Source organism: Trifolium pratense, linkage group LG2 (genome assembly GCF_020283565.1).
Source record: "Trifolium pratense cultivar HEN17-A07 linkage group LG2, ARS_RC_1.1, whole genome shotgun sequence".
NCBI lineage: Eukaryota > Viridiplantae > Streptophyta > Magnoliopsida > Fabales > Fabaceae > Trifolium > Trifolium pratense.
The window spans coordinates 10,211,643-10,225,509 of record NC_060060.1 but is presented as its reverse complement, the minus strand read 5'-3'; the positions used below and the strand labels follow the sequence as shown (position 1 = coordinate 10,225,509).

At 33.4% G+C, this 13,867-nt stretch overlaps 2 protein-coding genes across 2 annotated transcripts; both read right to left on the bottom strand.

Moving 5' to 3' along the window:
• Positions 1–2,111: 2,111 nt before the first annotated feature.
• On the bottom strand, positions 2,112–6,371 carry LOC123905854 (transcription factor SPATULA-like). Its single transcript, XM_045955620.1, has 7 exons — positions 5,760–6,371; positions 5,070–5,174; positions 4,915–4,980; positions 4,753–4,818; positions 2,830–3,141; positions 2,659–2,737; positions 2,112–2,573 (listed from the first exon to the last, which is right to left on the bottom strand). Exons 1-7 carry the CDS (start codon positions 6,012–6,014, stop codon positions 2,428–2,430), a joined length of 1,029 nt encoding a protein of 342 aa, XP_045811576.1. The 5' UTR covers positions 6,015–6,371; the 3' UTR covers positions 2,112–2,427.
• Positions 6,372–9,819: 3,448 nt separating this feature from the next.
• LOC123904136 lies at positions 9,820–13,615 on the bottom strand. Its single transcript, XM_045953831.1, has 4 exons — positions 12,914–13,615; positions 12,225–12,814; positions 11,877–12,174; positions 9,820–9,840 (listed from the first exon to the last, which is right to left on the bottom strand). Exons 1-4 carry the CDS (start codon positions 13,613–13,615, stop codon positions 9,820–9,822), a joined length of 1,611 nt encoding a protein of 536 aa, XP_045809787.1.
• Positions 13,616–13,867: the final 252 nt, after the last annotated feature.

Below are 13,867 nucleotides of genomic sequence, written 5' to 3'. Positions count from 1 at the left end.
AGACTTCACCACAATGCTCAGGCACACAAGCAAGAGACTTCTCAAGTACAAATGAAATGAAAAATAGAATGTATACAACAGCTCTTAGTCAGAACCTAGAAGAACAAATACTAAATATTTGAACTAAAAGTGCAACAACACAGTTCAAAGGTTCAGAGCTTTGTATGAGGAATTCAGAGTTTGTTCGAGCGTGTTAATAATCCTTGATCCTTGATCCTTGATTCTTGATTCTTAATTCTTAATTAAAAATACAACTGATTCCTTTAGTATATATATGACTAGAAAAGAGTCGTTGCAAAGAAGACCGTTGAAGTAGATAATCTTTTGTCTTCAAGCAGCCTGTCTTGATGCAGTTTGGTTGTATCTAAAACTGAGAAAGAGTTTCAGGTATTTTGACTACTGCAGAGAAGACTTTCCTTATTCAGCTAACACCACTGATGACCCACGTTCTCAAAAGAGGACAGACAGAAGGAGATTAGCTGTTCTGATCAGGCTTGAAAGGTCCTTTTCTTCATTGGTAGAAGAGTTGACTTGCAAAAGAGAATCTTTACAAACTTCAAGAAGATTATCAGAGTTTGATGAAGCTAAGACCTTAAGAAGTTCTGAAGACTTCATCGTCTGAAGAGTACAACTTCTGAGTCTCACAATCTTCTGATCGCTTACAAACTTCTGAAGTCCTTATCTTCTGATCTTTAATCAGAGCTTAATTGAATCTAAGTCCTGCACACTTAAATTAAATTTTTAGTCCTTCCAATTGTTTATTAATACTTTGTTATCATCAAAACCTTAATAGATTTAGGGGCAAACATTTTTAAATCAATTTTGTTCCAACAATGTACTGTGCTAGATATATGGGGAAGTTATTTTTATTTAAAAACAATTTTCTTTTTCTTTTTTAATTAAAAAATATAAATAACTATCTTTTTATGAGAGGAACAAGAAAAACTGCATCTAAAATTTTAAATATTCCAACTTTCAATTTTAGTCTCTCTACAATTTTTTTCAAATTGTCGTATAAATTTTCTGTTTTCATTTTTAATCTCTATTTATTTTATAAAAAAACACATGAACGTGTACTTTTATTCACACATGACATGAACGTGTACTTCATATAAACAAAATATTCATTTTTTTTTCTAGTTCATTTTATTTGATTAATGTCATCCATGTAACAGCCCGGGCCCATTTTCTACGTATTTAGTAGGCAAACCCGACTGTCACCTCACGATCTTCTTCACCCCTCTCTAGTGGAGTTTTTGCCTTCCGTGGGAATCGAACCACGTACCCTGGGGTTCAAGTAGTAGTGGGAATGGATTGAACACGTATTTGAACCCCAGGGTACGTGATTCGATTCCCACGAAAGGCAAAAACTCCGGGATCGCCATGATGGGGCCCGGGGGCTGTTACAATCCATATGAATCAGAATCAGATTCATCAGATATTCAATAAACCTGAAAAAAAAAAAAAAAACATTTACTTGTATATATTAGACCAACTATCACCACAATTTAGACACTGGCGTGTGATGATTGTCACAAACGATACACTATCTTGTGTTTCAAACAAGGTGACAATCTCTGGTATTCTTACATGCATGAACCCAAGAAGCTGGTCGATGCACAAACAATAAAAAAAACAATAAGTTTTTGTCATAAACACACCCATCATGGACATAAACACAACAATCACCACAATCTAGACATTGCGTGTGGGTTGTGGCGTGTGATGATTATCACAAACAAATACACTATCTTGTGTTTCAAAATTCAAACAAGGTGACAAATTTCTGGTTTTCTTACATGCATGAACCCAAGAACCTGGTCGATGCACATACAATAAAAAACAATAAGTTTCCCCTCACAGGCTCACACCCATGATTAGATAGTGGGCCAACAAATCTTATATAGACTCCGATACCATCTTAGAATTAAAATTTGAGTTGAACTTAGTTCAACTTTACAAAACCGGCGTATATATGGTAAAGAGTAAAGACTGTTTCTACGGATAAACTCATATTCAAACCTTATCTCTTCTAATGCGGGACTCTTAACGAATTCTTTTGCGAGTTTTCAATTTTATATGAACTAATGAATTTTATATGAACCAACTCATGGGCAATAAACATTATCTTAAACTGAAATCATCATAGAAGGTTTTACATTAATCCTTATATACCTGGTACAACAATTAGTAGTTAATAGGATACATACATTATAGATAATTTACCAACTTAAGTAGCTGAGCATAAATTAATCTCCAAAGTTAGATAGGCAAGAGTCTTGTTTTTCACTTACTAACACCACAAAATGCTTAAGGGATTCCTATTTGTATGAGGAAAGTAAAATCAAAAAAGTTTTGGAAGCATCAAAAACTTCAAAAATCTGATTTTATATTTTTTCCTTTCCGTTTCCTAGTTACTAATACCATTTACCTACTTAACTGCGATGAAAATATAATGTTGGCCTCGGTATTTCTCATGATTGCTCCTGCCTGATCTCTTCCGGTGATGCACGTTTGCAGAGAATTGTTAGTAGTAGGTGTAGCCGCTGTGCCTGACTCGAATTCTTTGGCAACTGAAGTTATGTACAAGGAGCATGAGATTGTTGTATAAGAATGGAATAGTTACATTCACTTGTAAAACAAGAAACGTGCACGCACCTTGAGAACCACCTAGATTGGTAGCAGAATAGATTGGATTCAATTGCTGGTGCTGCAACATGTCTTCACCATCTATTGCCTTCACAAATCAAGAGAAAATATGTAACAAAGACTAACATTGTACTCTCAAAAAGTTAACTAAATATGACTTTGTTCACATGATTGACTTACCTCTGAAGATCGTTGAAGACGTTTTTTCTGTGCTGGAATACGGGATTCTAGACCGAAAGAAGTTTCTGCGTTGTTAATATATGAAGGATAGGAGGACATTGATGGCTGACTCAGCAATGTGTTTTTGTTAGGTAGATTGGATGCATAGAGCAAGGGATTGTCTTGGGGATGAGGCAGAGTAGATGCCATGTTTAAAGGGGCAGACCTGTTTCCTTCACTCAACTCCGTACTCATCCTAGAAAATGGAAGAGAATGCAAGCCTTCGGGAAAGCACATGGGATGCAAACTCAATCCATTTCTCAATGACAGCATCTGAAATATCACCATGAAGTCATAAAGTTCAATACTAAGCTACCTTCCAGGGGCGTCTCCAGGTTTTAGGAGGCCCTGTGCAAAGTATAAAAGTGATACCTTAATATAATTTTTTTTTTTAAAAAAAAACTATCGATTTAAATTGCGTATAATATAAAAAAATCATTTTTATTCTTGTAAACATATAGATTATCAATATTAAACCAATTGCATCAAATCAAATGGGATAAGAAATACAAAATAATTATCTTTGTATATAACGTCAAAAATGAACCTCATAATCTAAGTTTAAATTTTATGGAAAGATTAAAATGGACTAAAACTATATTTACGAGTATAGATAATTAATCTATTGATACTCATATGATATTATATGAACATTAACAATATATAACTATTAGTTTAGGGCCTAAAAATTAATCTATTAATAAATATCTGATATTTTATAGGTATAAATAATATATAAGTAATATTATAGGACCTCAAAATTTTGAGCTGAGGCCCTCAAAATTTTGAGGCCCGATGCCGTCGCACACCTTGCACATGTGTGCAAGCCGCCCCTGCTACCTTCAAGGGTGAATTCTATCTAACAACGCAAATTGTCAAAGTATATTTCAATAAACATAAATTTTGATTTCACAGATATCTAAGTGAGTTAAGAAAATCAGATTCTTATGAACAAGATTATTATGAAACTTATTTTTTTGTATTAAACCTCTGGTTCTCAGAGGAAGGGGACCCCCCCGATAATTCAGAGTTCGGCCGCAAGGTAAGTAAAGTTTGACCAAAAATTTTCTTCTATTGCAATGAAGATTTAGATTACTTTTCTTAACCAGTAATTAATCTAATGCTAATTCAGTGTGGTGGTTTGCATTTAATCTAAGTCACTAAAAAACATACCGCTTTAGTCACAAAGAACTAATGTAGATTTAAACCAACAAAAAGATTGGGTTCGTTCTCTATTAAATTGCTGCAATATTCCAATTTGCTTCAATGGAAAGTGACAAACATGCCATGTTTTGTTCAACTAATTCTCTATTTAGTTATTATGCATTAAAGATATCATCATCAAAACACGATATACTTTAAGAGTTCCAAAAACATCTAAGGTTTACATATATATGCAATTAGCAATAACAAAGAACTACTAGTGAATTCACTGAGTTATCATAGGAGCAAAGATAGAGAATAAACCTTTAAATGTAACCATAAAATTTTCAATTACATTAAATAATAAACTATGTAGCTACCGACACTTCAGATTGAAAACATGTCTGGTGTCCGACACATGCCAATGTCAGACACTGACATAAGTGGTTACATTCGATTACTATTTACTTCCACTTTCTTAGATTATTATCAGTGTTGTGGCGGGTGTATGTGCAATGCTACGTAGATATTTATATCGATTCCTATTGTTGATGGGTTGAGAATATGGTGGCTGTGTTGTAAAAATAACAAATGAGTGGAAGGGTGGGAGTGTAGGACCTATATAATGTAAAAAGTGAAAAATGAAGATACTTTGGTGGGTTGAAGTTGAGGATAAAATGAAGGTCCCAACCACCTCACATAGGACAAAAAAGTGCAGTAGTAAATAAAAGGGATACAAACCTGTACTTGGAGCTGAAGCTGTTTAAGGTATTCAATAGCTTCATCTAGCATTGAAGCCTTATCAGTCTGTCACACACATGGACACAATCAACTACATTAAGAATAATTATTATGAATCTAAAAACACAACCTTTAAACCAAAGGTTTATAAAACTTATGCACCTTGTTAGAATTAGGAATTAGATTTTGTAAAGCCTTCATTTTCTCATTGATCCTACTCCTTCTTCTCTGTTCAACAAGTCCCACAAAAAAAATGACAAAAGCAATAGTACTAATTAAATTCAAGAAATAAACATAAATAAACAAAAATCACAAACCTTTTCAGACAAGTTATGAACTTCAGCTGCTCTACTTCTTTTTGAAGAACTCCTAGAAGCACCAGACTTTCTTGGAATTTCTTCGGTCAATACTTCAGCACCCTCCTACAAAAGATACAATTTTTAACCCCAACATCAAATCCCAACAAAACGACAAATTCATCAAAATCAAAATGGTGCACAAAGATCCACACTAGAAACAGACCAAGAATCAAAGTTATATTCTTTTTAGGGCACACAACAATCTGAGTCAGAAACATAGCCAAAATACACACACAAAATAAAAAACTAAGAACCTATTCCAAGACATTGAGTTTAAAAAAACAGTCTTTATTAGTATTTTTGGCTTAACCCAGATATCCTCTTCGCAAAACTGAAGAGACTAATCTCTCGAATCTTGTGAGACCCAAATAGAATGCAATTTAATACTGCTGCATGACCAAGTCAAGATCGAACTCGGAATTTTGATTAAAATAGAAGAAAACTATGACATCTCATCTAAGTGCTCCGGGTAGTCTTTATTAGTAGTATTTTGACAATAACAAAGTTAACAAACAATTTTTTTTTTTTTTTGGTTGGAAGAAAATATAGAATCTAGCTACCCCACCCCAACAGAGAAAAATTACATAGACATGTATAGAAAGAAAAAAAAGGTTGAAACTTGAAAAGTTGATGATGATATTAAAATACCTCACTTTCACAGTCATATTCATCAGTATCATTACCACTGAGTCCTCCTCCTCCTCCTCCTCCACCAGCAACAGAAGATGAAGAGACATTTAAAGGATGGTTTGGTCTGAAAGTGGAATCAAAGAGTGAGATGTTCCCATCTTGAAGTGGGTTGGATCCGGGCATGGAAGAAGAAGAAGATGAACGGAGGAGAATTTGACGGAGAAAAAGAGAGATTTCATCTTGTGATGAGGAATTAGAGATATTATCTCCCATTTTGAGCAGTGAAAGTTTGTTTCTCTCTCTCTCTGTCTTGATTATGGTTGAGGAGTGAGTGTGTTTTTGTGAGTTACGAGAAAGTTGGTTGTTACAGAGAAGTAGAAACTTTTGGTTTGGTTTGGTTCGGTTCGGTTAGTTAGTGTGCGGTGCGGTGATTTGTTGTTTTTTTGTTAGTTATGAATGAATGTGAATGTGAACATGAATGAACATTGAAGAAAGAAAAGTAATAGTAATAGTAATGCAACAATAAGAAATTCATGGAATGGAAGAATGGGAAGGGAAGGGAAGGACATGGTATGGAGAAAGGATTTGTGTGCGGGTTTTGTACTTTCACGCTACTTACCTATCACCAACACCTCACGCGCCACACTAGTACTAGTATACTTTATGTCAAACATATTTCTCCACCTAAAATGTCAAAAATTTATGTCAACTTTTGAGCATGTCATTAAAATAACATTTCTCTGGTTTCTAATTACCCCCTAAATGTTGTATTTTTGTCTCAAAAAGTATATCTAGATAACATTTCTATTTGTTTTTACATGGATAATATTTTGGACCGAACTAAGGTCCATGTTCGCCTTCCTACCCGGCCCAAGTCAATTCCAGGAGACCATAGCTCCACCAGATCCCAATAGACCGAGCGAGCAATCCTTGTATTCATTCGGTCAATTAAAGCTTACATGACATTGATTCTTGTATTCATTCGGTCAATTAAAGCTTACATGACCTTGATTCTCTATAGTCGTTGATGAGATTATGTAATTGCATCCTCTTCATCAATAGTTGAGGCTCCATTCAAACCTATATATACTCCTACTTCTCAAGAATGACTCATGTAAGCAATTCTTAACCATAAATCTTTTATTCCACGTTCTCATACTGACTTGAAAGTCATAGTGTTTATAGATATCGTTATCCCCAACTCTATCTTCCTTATTGGTGAACCGAAAATAGTGTATAGATACTTTTCAATGGAGCAAAATAAGGGATGAGTAACTAACATATTTTTAAGGATGTTAAAAAGTCTCACAAACAAACAGTGTAATAGTATTTCCAAAACAGCAACCTAGATCCACTTTTAACCTTAAGAACCACAAATAACAGGTTCGCTGCTCTTTCTCCTGTTTGTTGTAGCTGCTCCTCATCGTGTTACTGTATGTCAGTAAAGTGGACTAGAGCTGCACGCTTTACACTACGCGTCGAAGAACACGTGAGGTACATCATTGTTAATTAGTGAGAGACACATCTCCATTAAATGTTAAATTAATGGCATTTTATGTTTGTTAAACTCCAAATCATAGACTCGTGCTCAAAAGAATTCATTTGCTTATTATTTAAACAAACTATACAATAAGAGATGCAGTTGAGCTTCAATATATATTATACAGCACTTGACCATAATTGTCAAGACTTTCGAATAGAATTGTCGAGGGTTCAAAATAAAATTAACAAGACTCCATTTAATGAATTGGAGGTTCACTAGAAAGTATAAAACATAAAAATAGAATTGTCAAGACATAAAGATTGAATTGTCAAGACACAAAAATAGAATTGTCAAGACTACATGAAATGAATTTTTTTAATATCTCAATTGAAGTTATGAGCCCTAAACAAACTATACCAAAAGAAGAAATAAAATTAAAGTTGTGCATGGAAAACATCAAAATATAAACCTTTGTTGTATTGACTACACTATTTCCAAGGAAAACTTTCTAAATTTGAATCCTTAACAAGTGCCCCTGGAGCACTATTTAGCATTTGCCATACAATTATACTGCTTTCCGTTATCATGTGCTAGTGCTACCCCCCAGTTAATGTTGTGATTACTAACAAACACTCTCCCCTATAGCAATTTGTAGTAGTAGTATTATTTTTTATTTAAAATAAGCGATGAATCTCACTAGCTTAGCAAAATATTCGCCACGGCCATATGATCTATCACTTAGTAGTCGGTTACTTCATTTACTTTTATCTATATAGTGTATGTTTGGTTTCAATTCTGGAGTAGCCAGAATTGATTCTAGACCTGTAAAATTGATTTTGGCTTGTTTGGTTTCTCAAAAGTAGAATTGATTCTGCCTCCAGAATTGATTCTACTTGAAGCTAGAAATTGTAGCTTCTCATTCTATAATTGATTTTTACACTCCAATTCTTTGTTCAACTCACTTTTGTATGAATATACCCAAACATAACTCAATTCTGTCAAACTCAATTCTATCAAAATCAATTTTATCAAACTTAATTATGTCAAAATCAATTTTGTCCACCACAGAACCAAACACATACATAGTAATTTATACGATGTAATTAAGATTGAATACTTATGTTCTAATCGAAACTTACTCATAAATCCAAAATGAATTTAAGCCATCAAAATCTAAATATATTTTATTTCCTTTAACATTCAATATTCAAAATTAATTTCATATTTTGTTGAAGCCAATGAATATAAATATTTCAATTAATGAAAGAACAGCATAATTAAGTCAAGAGTGATGTTTTGTCAAAAAAAAAAAAAAAATCAAAAGTGAAAATTTGATTTAATCTTTCACAATTTTTCTCGACACCGTTTAATTCTTAATATAAAATCAGTACCGTATCTGAGGGGGACGACGGCCCTAGGCCCCCGAGTATAAGGGCCCCCAATTTTTTTTAGGGATATATATTATATATGTCAATAATATAAAATAAATAAATATCAAAATTCTTGTAAAAATTTAAAATAATATGTCTAAATATCTTGTGAAGATTATAAATTTAAATATATGTTACAATTATATTTGCAATAATAAATTGTTAGAAAGTTATTGTTTATATTTTTGTTCTGAATGTGTCAAAAAAATATTCTTATTTAGAATATTTTAAGATTTGCTTCTTTTATAAATATATATGATTTACTTCTTTTATAAATATATAAGATTTGCTTATTTTTGTTATCCAAACGTTGCAATTGCTTGTCGAATTCTCTTAACTATGCACAGGGGCGGACCCAGACACAAATAACTGGTGGGGCTAAAAATTTTAGGCACTACTCGAAAAAAAATTCATTGAACTATAAAATTTCTTATTCATATGAGATTTACTAATACAACATGTATATCCAAAAAAAGAACAACAAATTAACGAACTATAAAATTTCTTTTAAAAAAAAACAAACATAAAAAAAAACCACAAAATTTCTATTCAAATAAGAAAAAAACTATAATTGTTAAATCATGCATATCACTATTGTTAGAGTCTTCACAAGATTCTACCTTGGGCCAAAATATATAGAACACAAAATTATACTAGGATATAGTTTATTTTGATAAACCAATTCAATTAGTTTATAACTTATTAATTTTTATTTCAATTTTACTCGTATTATCTTACTTCAAAAAATTAAATATTAATTATGTCATTTCATATTTATATTCCAGTTGAATTGGTAATTTTACCCAATACTACTAACTCAATTACTTATTTACCTTTTTTTGCCAAACAAAGTTAAAGTTAATTGTTATAAAATTAAACTATATATAGCTCAAAATAATACTTTACATATAATGAAAGACTTGAAATCATCAATAATAGACTAGAAACTAATATTTGCACTAATACTTAAACTAATATATGTACAAGGGACTTACAGTCATCAATAATAAACTCTAAACTAATATTTACATTAATATTTGTACGAATATATATACAAAATGACTTAAAATTATTTATAAAATATTTATTTATTTATTTTAGAAAAAAATCGGGCTGGGCTGGTGTGGCTATAGCCACACCAAGCCTTGAAGAGGTCCGCCCCTGACTATGCATATGACTGTTGCATCTGCACAAAGAAGTTTTTCAAAGTTAAAATTATTGAAAAACTACCTGAGATCATCAATGTCACAAGAAAGGTTTAATGGTCTGACCATTTTATGTGTTGAGAGATATGATAGAACATATTGATATATAAACAATTATTAATGAATTTGCATATAAAAATATTCATAAAAATTATTTTTTATGAGTATTTTGATATTAAATAAAAAATTTATTGTTTATTAGCAATTCAACTTTTTTATACTATTTAATAATTATGCCCAAATTTTAAAGTGCCATCAAAATCTTAGAAACGGGACTGTATAAAATAGTTTGAATCGAGAGAAAATTGTGAAAATTAGAAGTAGAGATGATCGGTGATTAAACCTCTCACTCTCTACCTCTATCATTTTCATTATTTGACCCAACCTCACCTTAACCCGACACACACCTATATGTTGACAAAGCAACCCTTGTTCTTCTTACGTGGCTAGTTATTATTGGCTTAGAAAAATATTGAATCCAATGGTATAAAGTCTGTCCTACACACGATGGACCACCACAGTATCTGCGTCAATGTCATCAAACGTCATACAGGGCAAGTAGTACTAGTAGCACCACCTACTATCACTAGTCAAACACCCTTTCTCTCCCATGTCTAGTTAATGTTTGGTATGCAAAAGTGATCAATTAAAAGCATAGAAAACGATGTAACTAGTGTTTTTTCATTGAGTTGTGTTAAAAAAAATCATTTCTCCATCCCAAAATATAAGCAAAAATGAGTCAAAGAAACATAAAGTACTCTCTCCGTCTCAAAGTATAAAAATTAATTGACAAGTGCACGCACACCAATACTTAATTTTGATTACGAATATTTTTAATTGTGTATTACTAAAAATTACAGAAATGTGATATTTTGAAAATACTCGTTGAAACAAATCAAACAAGATCTTATATGATAATATTTACATTTATATATTTTTAGAAAAATACGGTCAAAACAAAAATATGAATAGTGCATTTAGTCAAATGAGGTATTATAAAATAGGACGGAGGGAGTATTTGGTTTCAAATTTGAATCAAATACATTCACTTTTGTTGACTAATTTTTGCTTATATTTTGGAACGAAGGGAGTATCTTTCATTGAGTGAGTAAATGGTTACTTGAATGAATAAAAATTTCAAAAATCTTCTAAAATGTAATATTTTGTTATTTTAGACTATAATTTTCTTAATAGAAGACACGATCAATATCCCCTATGACGCCCCTTAAAAAAAAATAAATATATCCCCTATGACGTAAGTATCAATTGTCACATATTCTTCTTTATTTTATGTACCCAAAAAAAAAAGTATCAATTGTCACATAGACTCCATGTTATAAATATTAATTTGAGTGAATAGTCACGTCATATAGGGGTATTTGATCAAAATTTGTAATAAATAGAAAATTCCAACGATCATCTTCATTTTCTTATGTGAGAATTTTCTTCACCTCTATTTTATTTCATTTACGAATTGAGTTGACATGTAACTTTGACGCAGTACAAAAGCGTGAAGGAAAAGCAAGCGCTAATCCTATAATAAAACACAGGTCCGCAAGCGACAAACCTGTTAGATAAGGCTCTAGAATCCACCAGATTTCCGGAATCCACCAGAAAGAGTAACTAATCTAGAATCCACTAGACTTCCGGAATCCACCAGAAGGAGTAATTTGGAATCCACCAAATTTAAGAGAAAACTTTATATTTTATTAAATCAAAAAGTTGCCTTTCAAGGCTACAATAGTTTAGTTTAAATAGTAGTGAAAAATAAAAATAACAAATCTTCTAAAAGATTGTAAAAATAAAAATAACAAACCTAGCTAAATAAAAATAATAAATCTTGCTAAAATATAAAAATAATAAATCTAGCTAAAATATAAAATTAAATCTTCACTATTTTCCAAGTGAACCTTTCTTGCGCATCACTTGATCTTCAATCTGGCGCGGCCAACCTTCCTACATCAGTCTCCTCTACCTCAAAAGAACTCGACCCCGAGTTCTCATCTTGATAAAGGACCTCAACGACATGGTATTCATATATATTTGCTACATTGAAAACTTTAACACTTCTACATTTTTCAGCAACTGCTTTATTCTTTTGCCTAGTATCTTCTAACTTAGCCTTGACAGCTTCTTTAACATCTTTATTAAGCTCCTCTTCACTTTGCGTCATCAACAAGAAGCTAGACTTCTTTTCCCTTTGGTTCTTTTCAAAGTGTAAAACAGGAGCCATAGTAATCTTTTGTGTGCCCCATGTAAACATCATCACATTATCTCGTCCTCGATAAGTGATATCATTATCAAATTGCCAAGGTCTACCAAGTAAAACATGATAAGCATCCATATCAAGAACATCACAAAGTACCTTTTCTCTGTAATGCTTTCCAATGGAGTAGGAACTTTGCAAGCTAGTGTAACTCGAACTTGGGAATCCTTGCTTACCCAACCGAGGGTGTATGGCTTCTGATGAGGTTCAGTGGATAACTTCAAATAGTCTACTAGTTTCTGCGACACTAGATTTTCCGTGCTGCCAGTATCCACAATCAGATTACACACTTTGTTCTTGATAGAACAATGTGTTTTAAATAAATTTTTGCGCTGCCCTTCATCTTTGGATGCTAGTAAAGTTCTTTGCAACACAAAACTTACCCTCTCATCAGATTCTTCTTCAACAAATTCAACTTCTGCGTATTCATCTTTGTCAGCAAGATGCTCATCATCATCATCATCATCCCTTTCCTCCACTACTCCAGTAACCCTCCTTGATGGACACACATTGGACCTGTGACCCTTCCCCCCGCAACGGTAACAAGTATCACCAGTAGGCTTCGCATAAGGGTTATGTTGTTTTTGGACGGAGGCCTTTCCTTGCGGTGCACTGCCAGAACTGCCTGCTTTGTTAACAGGGTTTGAATCTTTGGTTTCTGCACTTTTCTCTTTGTCATCAACATTATTCTGTGGAGAATACCTTCTGAAGTTTGAGAAATTTCTGGGGGATTTCTCTAATAATTAAGCCTTCAAAGCTAGGTTGGACGCTTCAGCAACGGTCCAAACAGTCTGTAATCCCATCTTCTCTTGCAACGAACTTTTCAAACCACTAATATAACGAGCCACTTTCTGATTCTCGGACTCACCTAATTCATTACGTTCAGAAAAACGTAAGAATTCAGCCGTGTACTCAGCCATTGATCGCTTGCCCTGAACACATTCAATATACATCTTATACAGAATTTGTTCATAATCTTCAGGTAAAAATCTTTCAAGCATTAACCGTTTCATCTTTCTCCAAGTTCGAATAGGGCGTTTCTTTTGCCTCTTCCTCTGAACAACAAGTCTATCCCACCAAACAGCTGCGGTACTTTTCAGCCTGATCGCCACCATCTTAACCTGCTTATTTTCCGGGACGTCCATGACGTCGAAAAACCTGTCAACATCGATCTGCCAGTCCATAAATTCTTCCACCCCCATTGTTCCGTGAAACAAGGGAATATCAGCCTTCACGCGGTAATCATGGTGATTCCCACGTTCACCTCCCTCTTCGGGCACAACTTCCTCATCCTCAGAACTCGAGTCATCAGTAGTAGGGTTGTTGTTGTTGCGGTTGTTGTCGCTGTTTCTGTTGTTATTGTTTCTATTGCTGTTGTTGTTAGCGACGTCGACCCCCTTAGTCGTCAATGACATGAACTTATCTGACAGAACTTTGACCATTGTAGCTAACTCGTCAAAGTCTGCCCTCGTCACCGGTTGATCTCCCATGGCTGATCAATTCACGAAAGAACAGGGGAAACCTGCTCTGATGCCAACTAACGCAGTACAAAAGCGTGAAGGAAAAGCAAGCGCTAATCCTATAATAAAACACAGGTCCGCAAGCGACAAACCTGTTAGATAAGGCTCTGGAATCCACCAGATTTCCGGAATCCACCAGAAAGAGTAACTAATCTAGAATCCACTAGACTTCCGGAATCCACCAGAATGAGTAATTTGTGTTGAGGACAAAATCCTTATTTG

What these genes read in the sequence shown, in the direction of transcription:
- LOC123905854 (XM_045955620.1), bottom strand. Translation starts at nt 6,014, where the DNA reads ATGGGAGATAATATCTCTAATTCCTCATCACAAGATGAAATCTCTCTT. An exon ending in TAATTCCTAATTCTAACAAG is followed by an intron (nt 4,819 to 4,914) that starts GTGCATAAGTTT and finishes TGTGTGTGACAG; the next exon opens with ACTGATAAGGCTTCAATGCT. An exon ending in GTCTTCAACGATCTTCAGAG is followed by an intron (nt 2,738 to 2,829) that starts GTAAGTCAATCA and finishes TGATTTGTGAAG; the next exon opens with GCAATAGATGGTGAAGACAT.
- LOC123904136 (XM_045953831.1), bottom strand. Translation starts at nt 13,615, where the DNA reads ATGGGAGATCAACCGGTGACGAGGGCAGACTTTGACGAGTTAGCTACA. An exon ending in AGAAGATGGGATTACAGACT is followed by an intron (nt 12,815 to 12,913) that starts GTTTGGACCGTT and finishes TATTCTCCACAG; the next exon opens with AATAATGTTGATGACAAAGA. An exon ending in ATGAATACCATGTCGTTGAG is followed by an intron (nt 9,841 to 11,876) that starts GTCCTTTATCAA and finishes TTCTTTGTGCAG; the next exon opens with ATGCAACAGTCATATGCATA.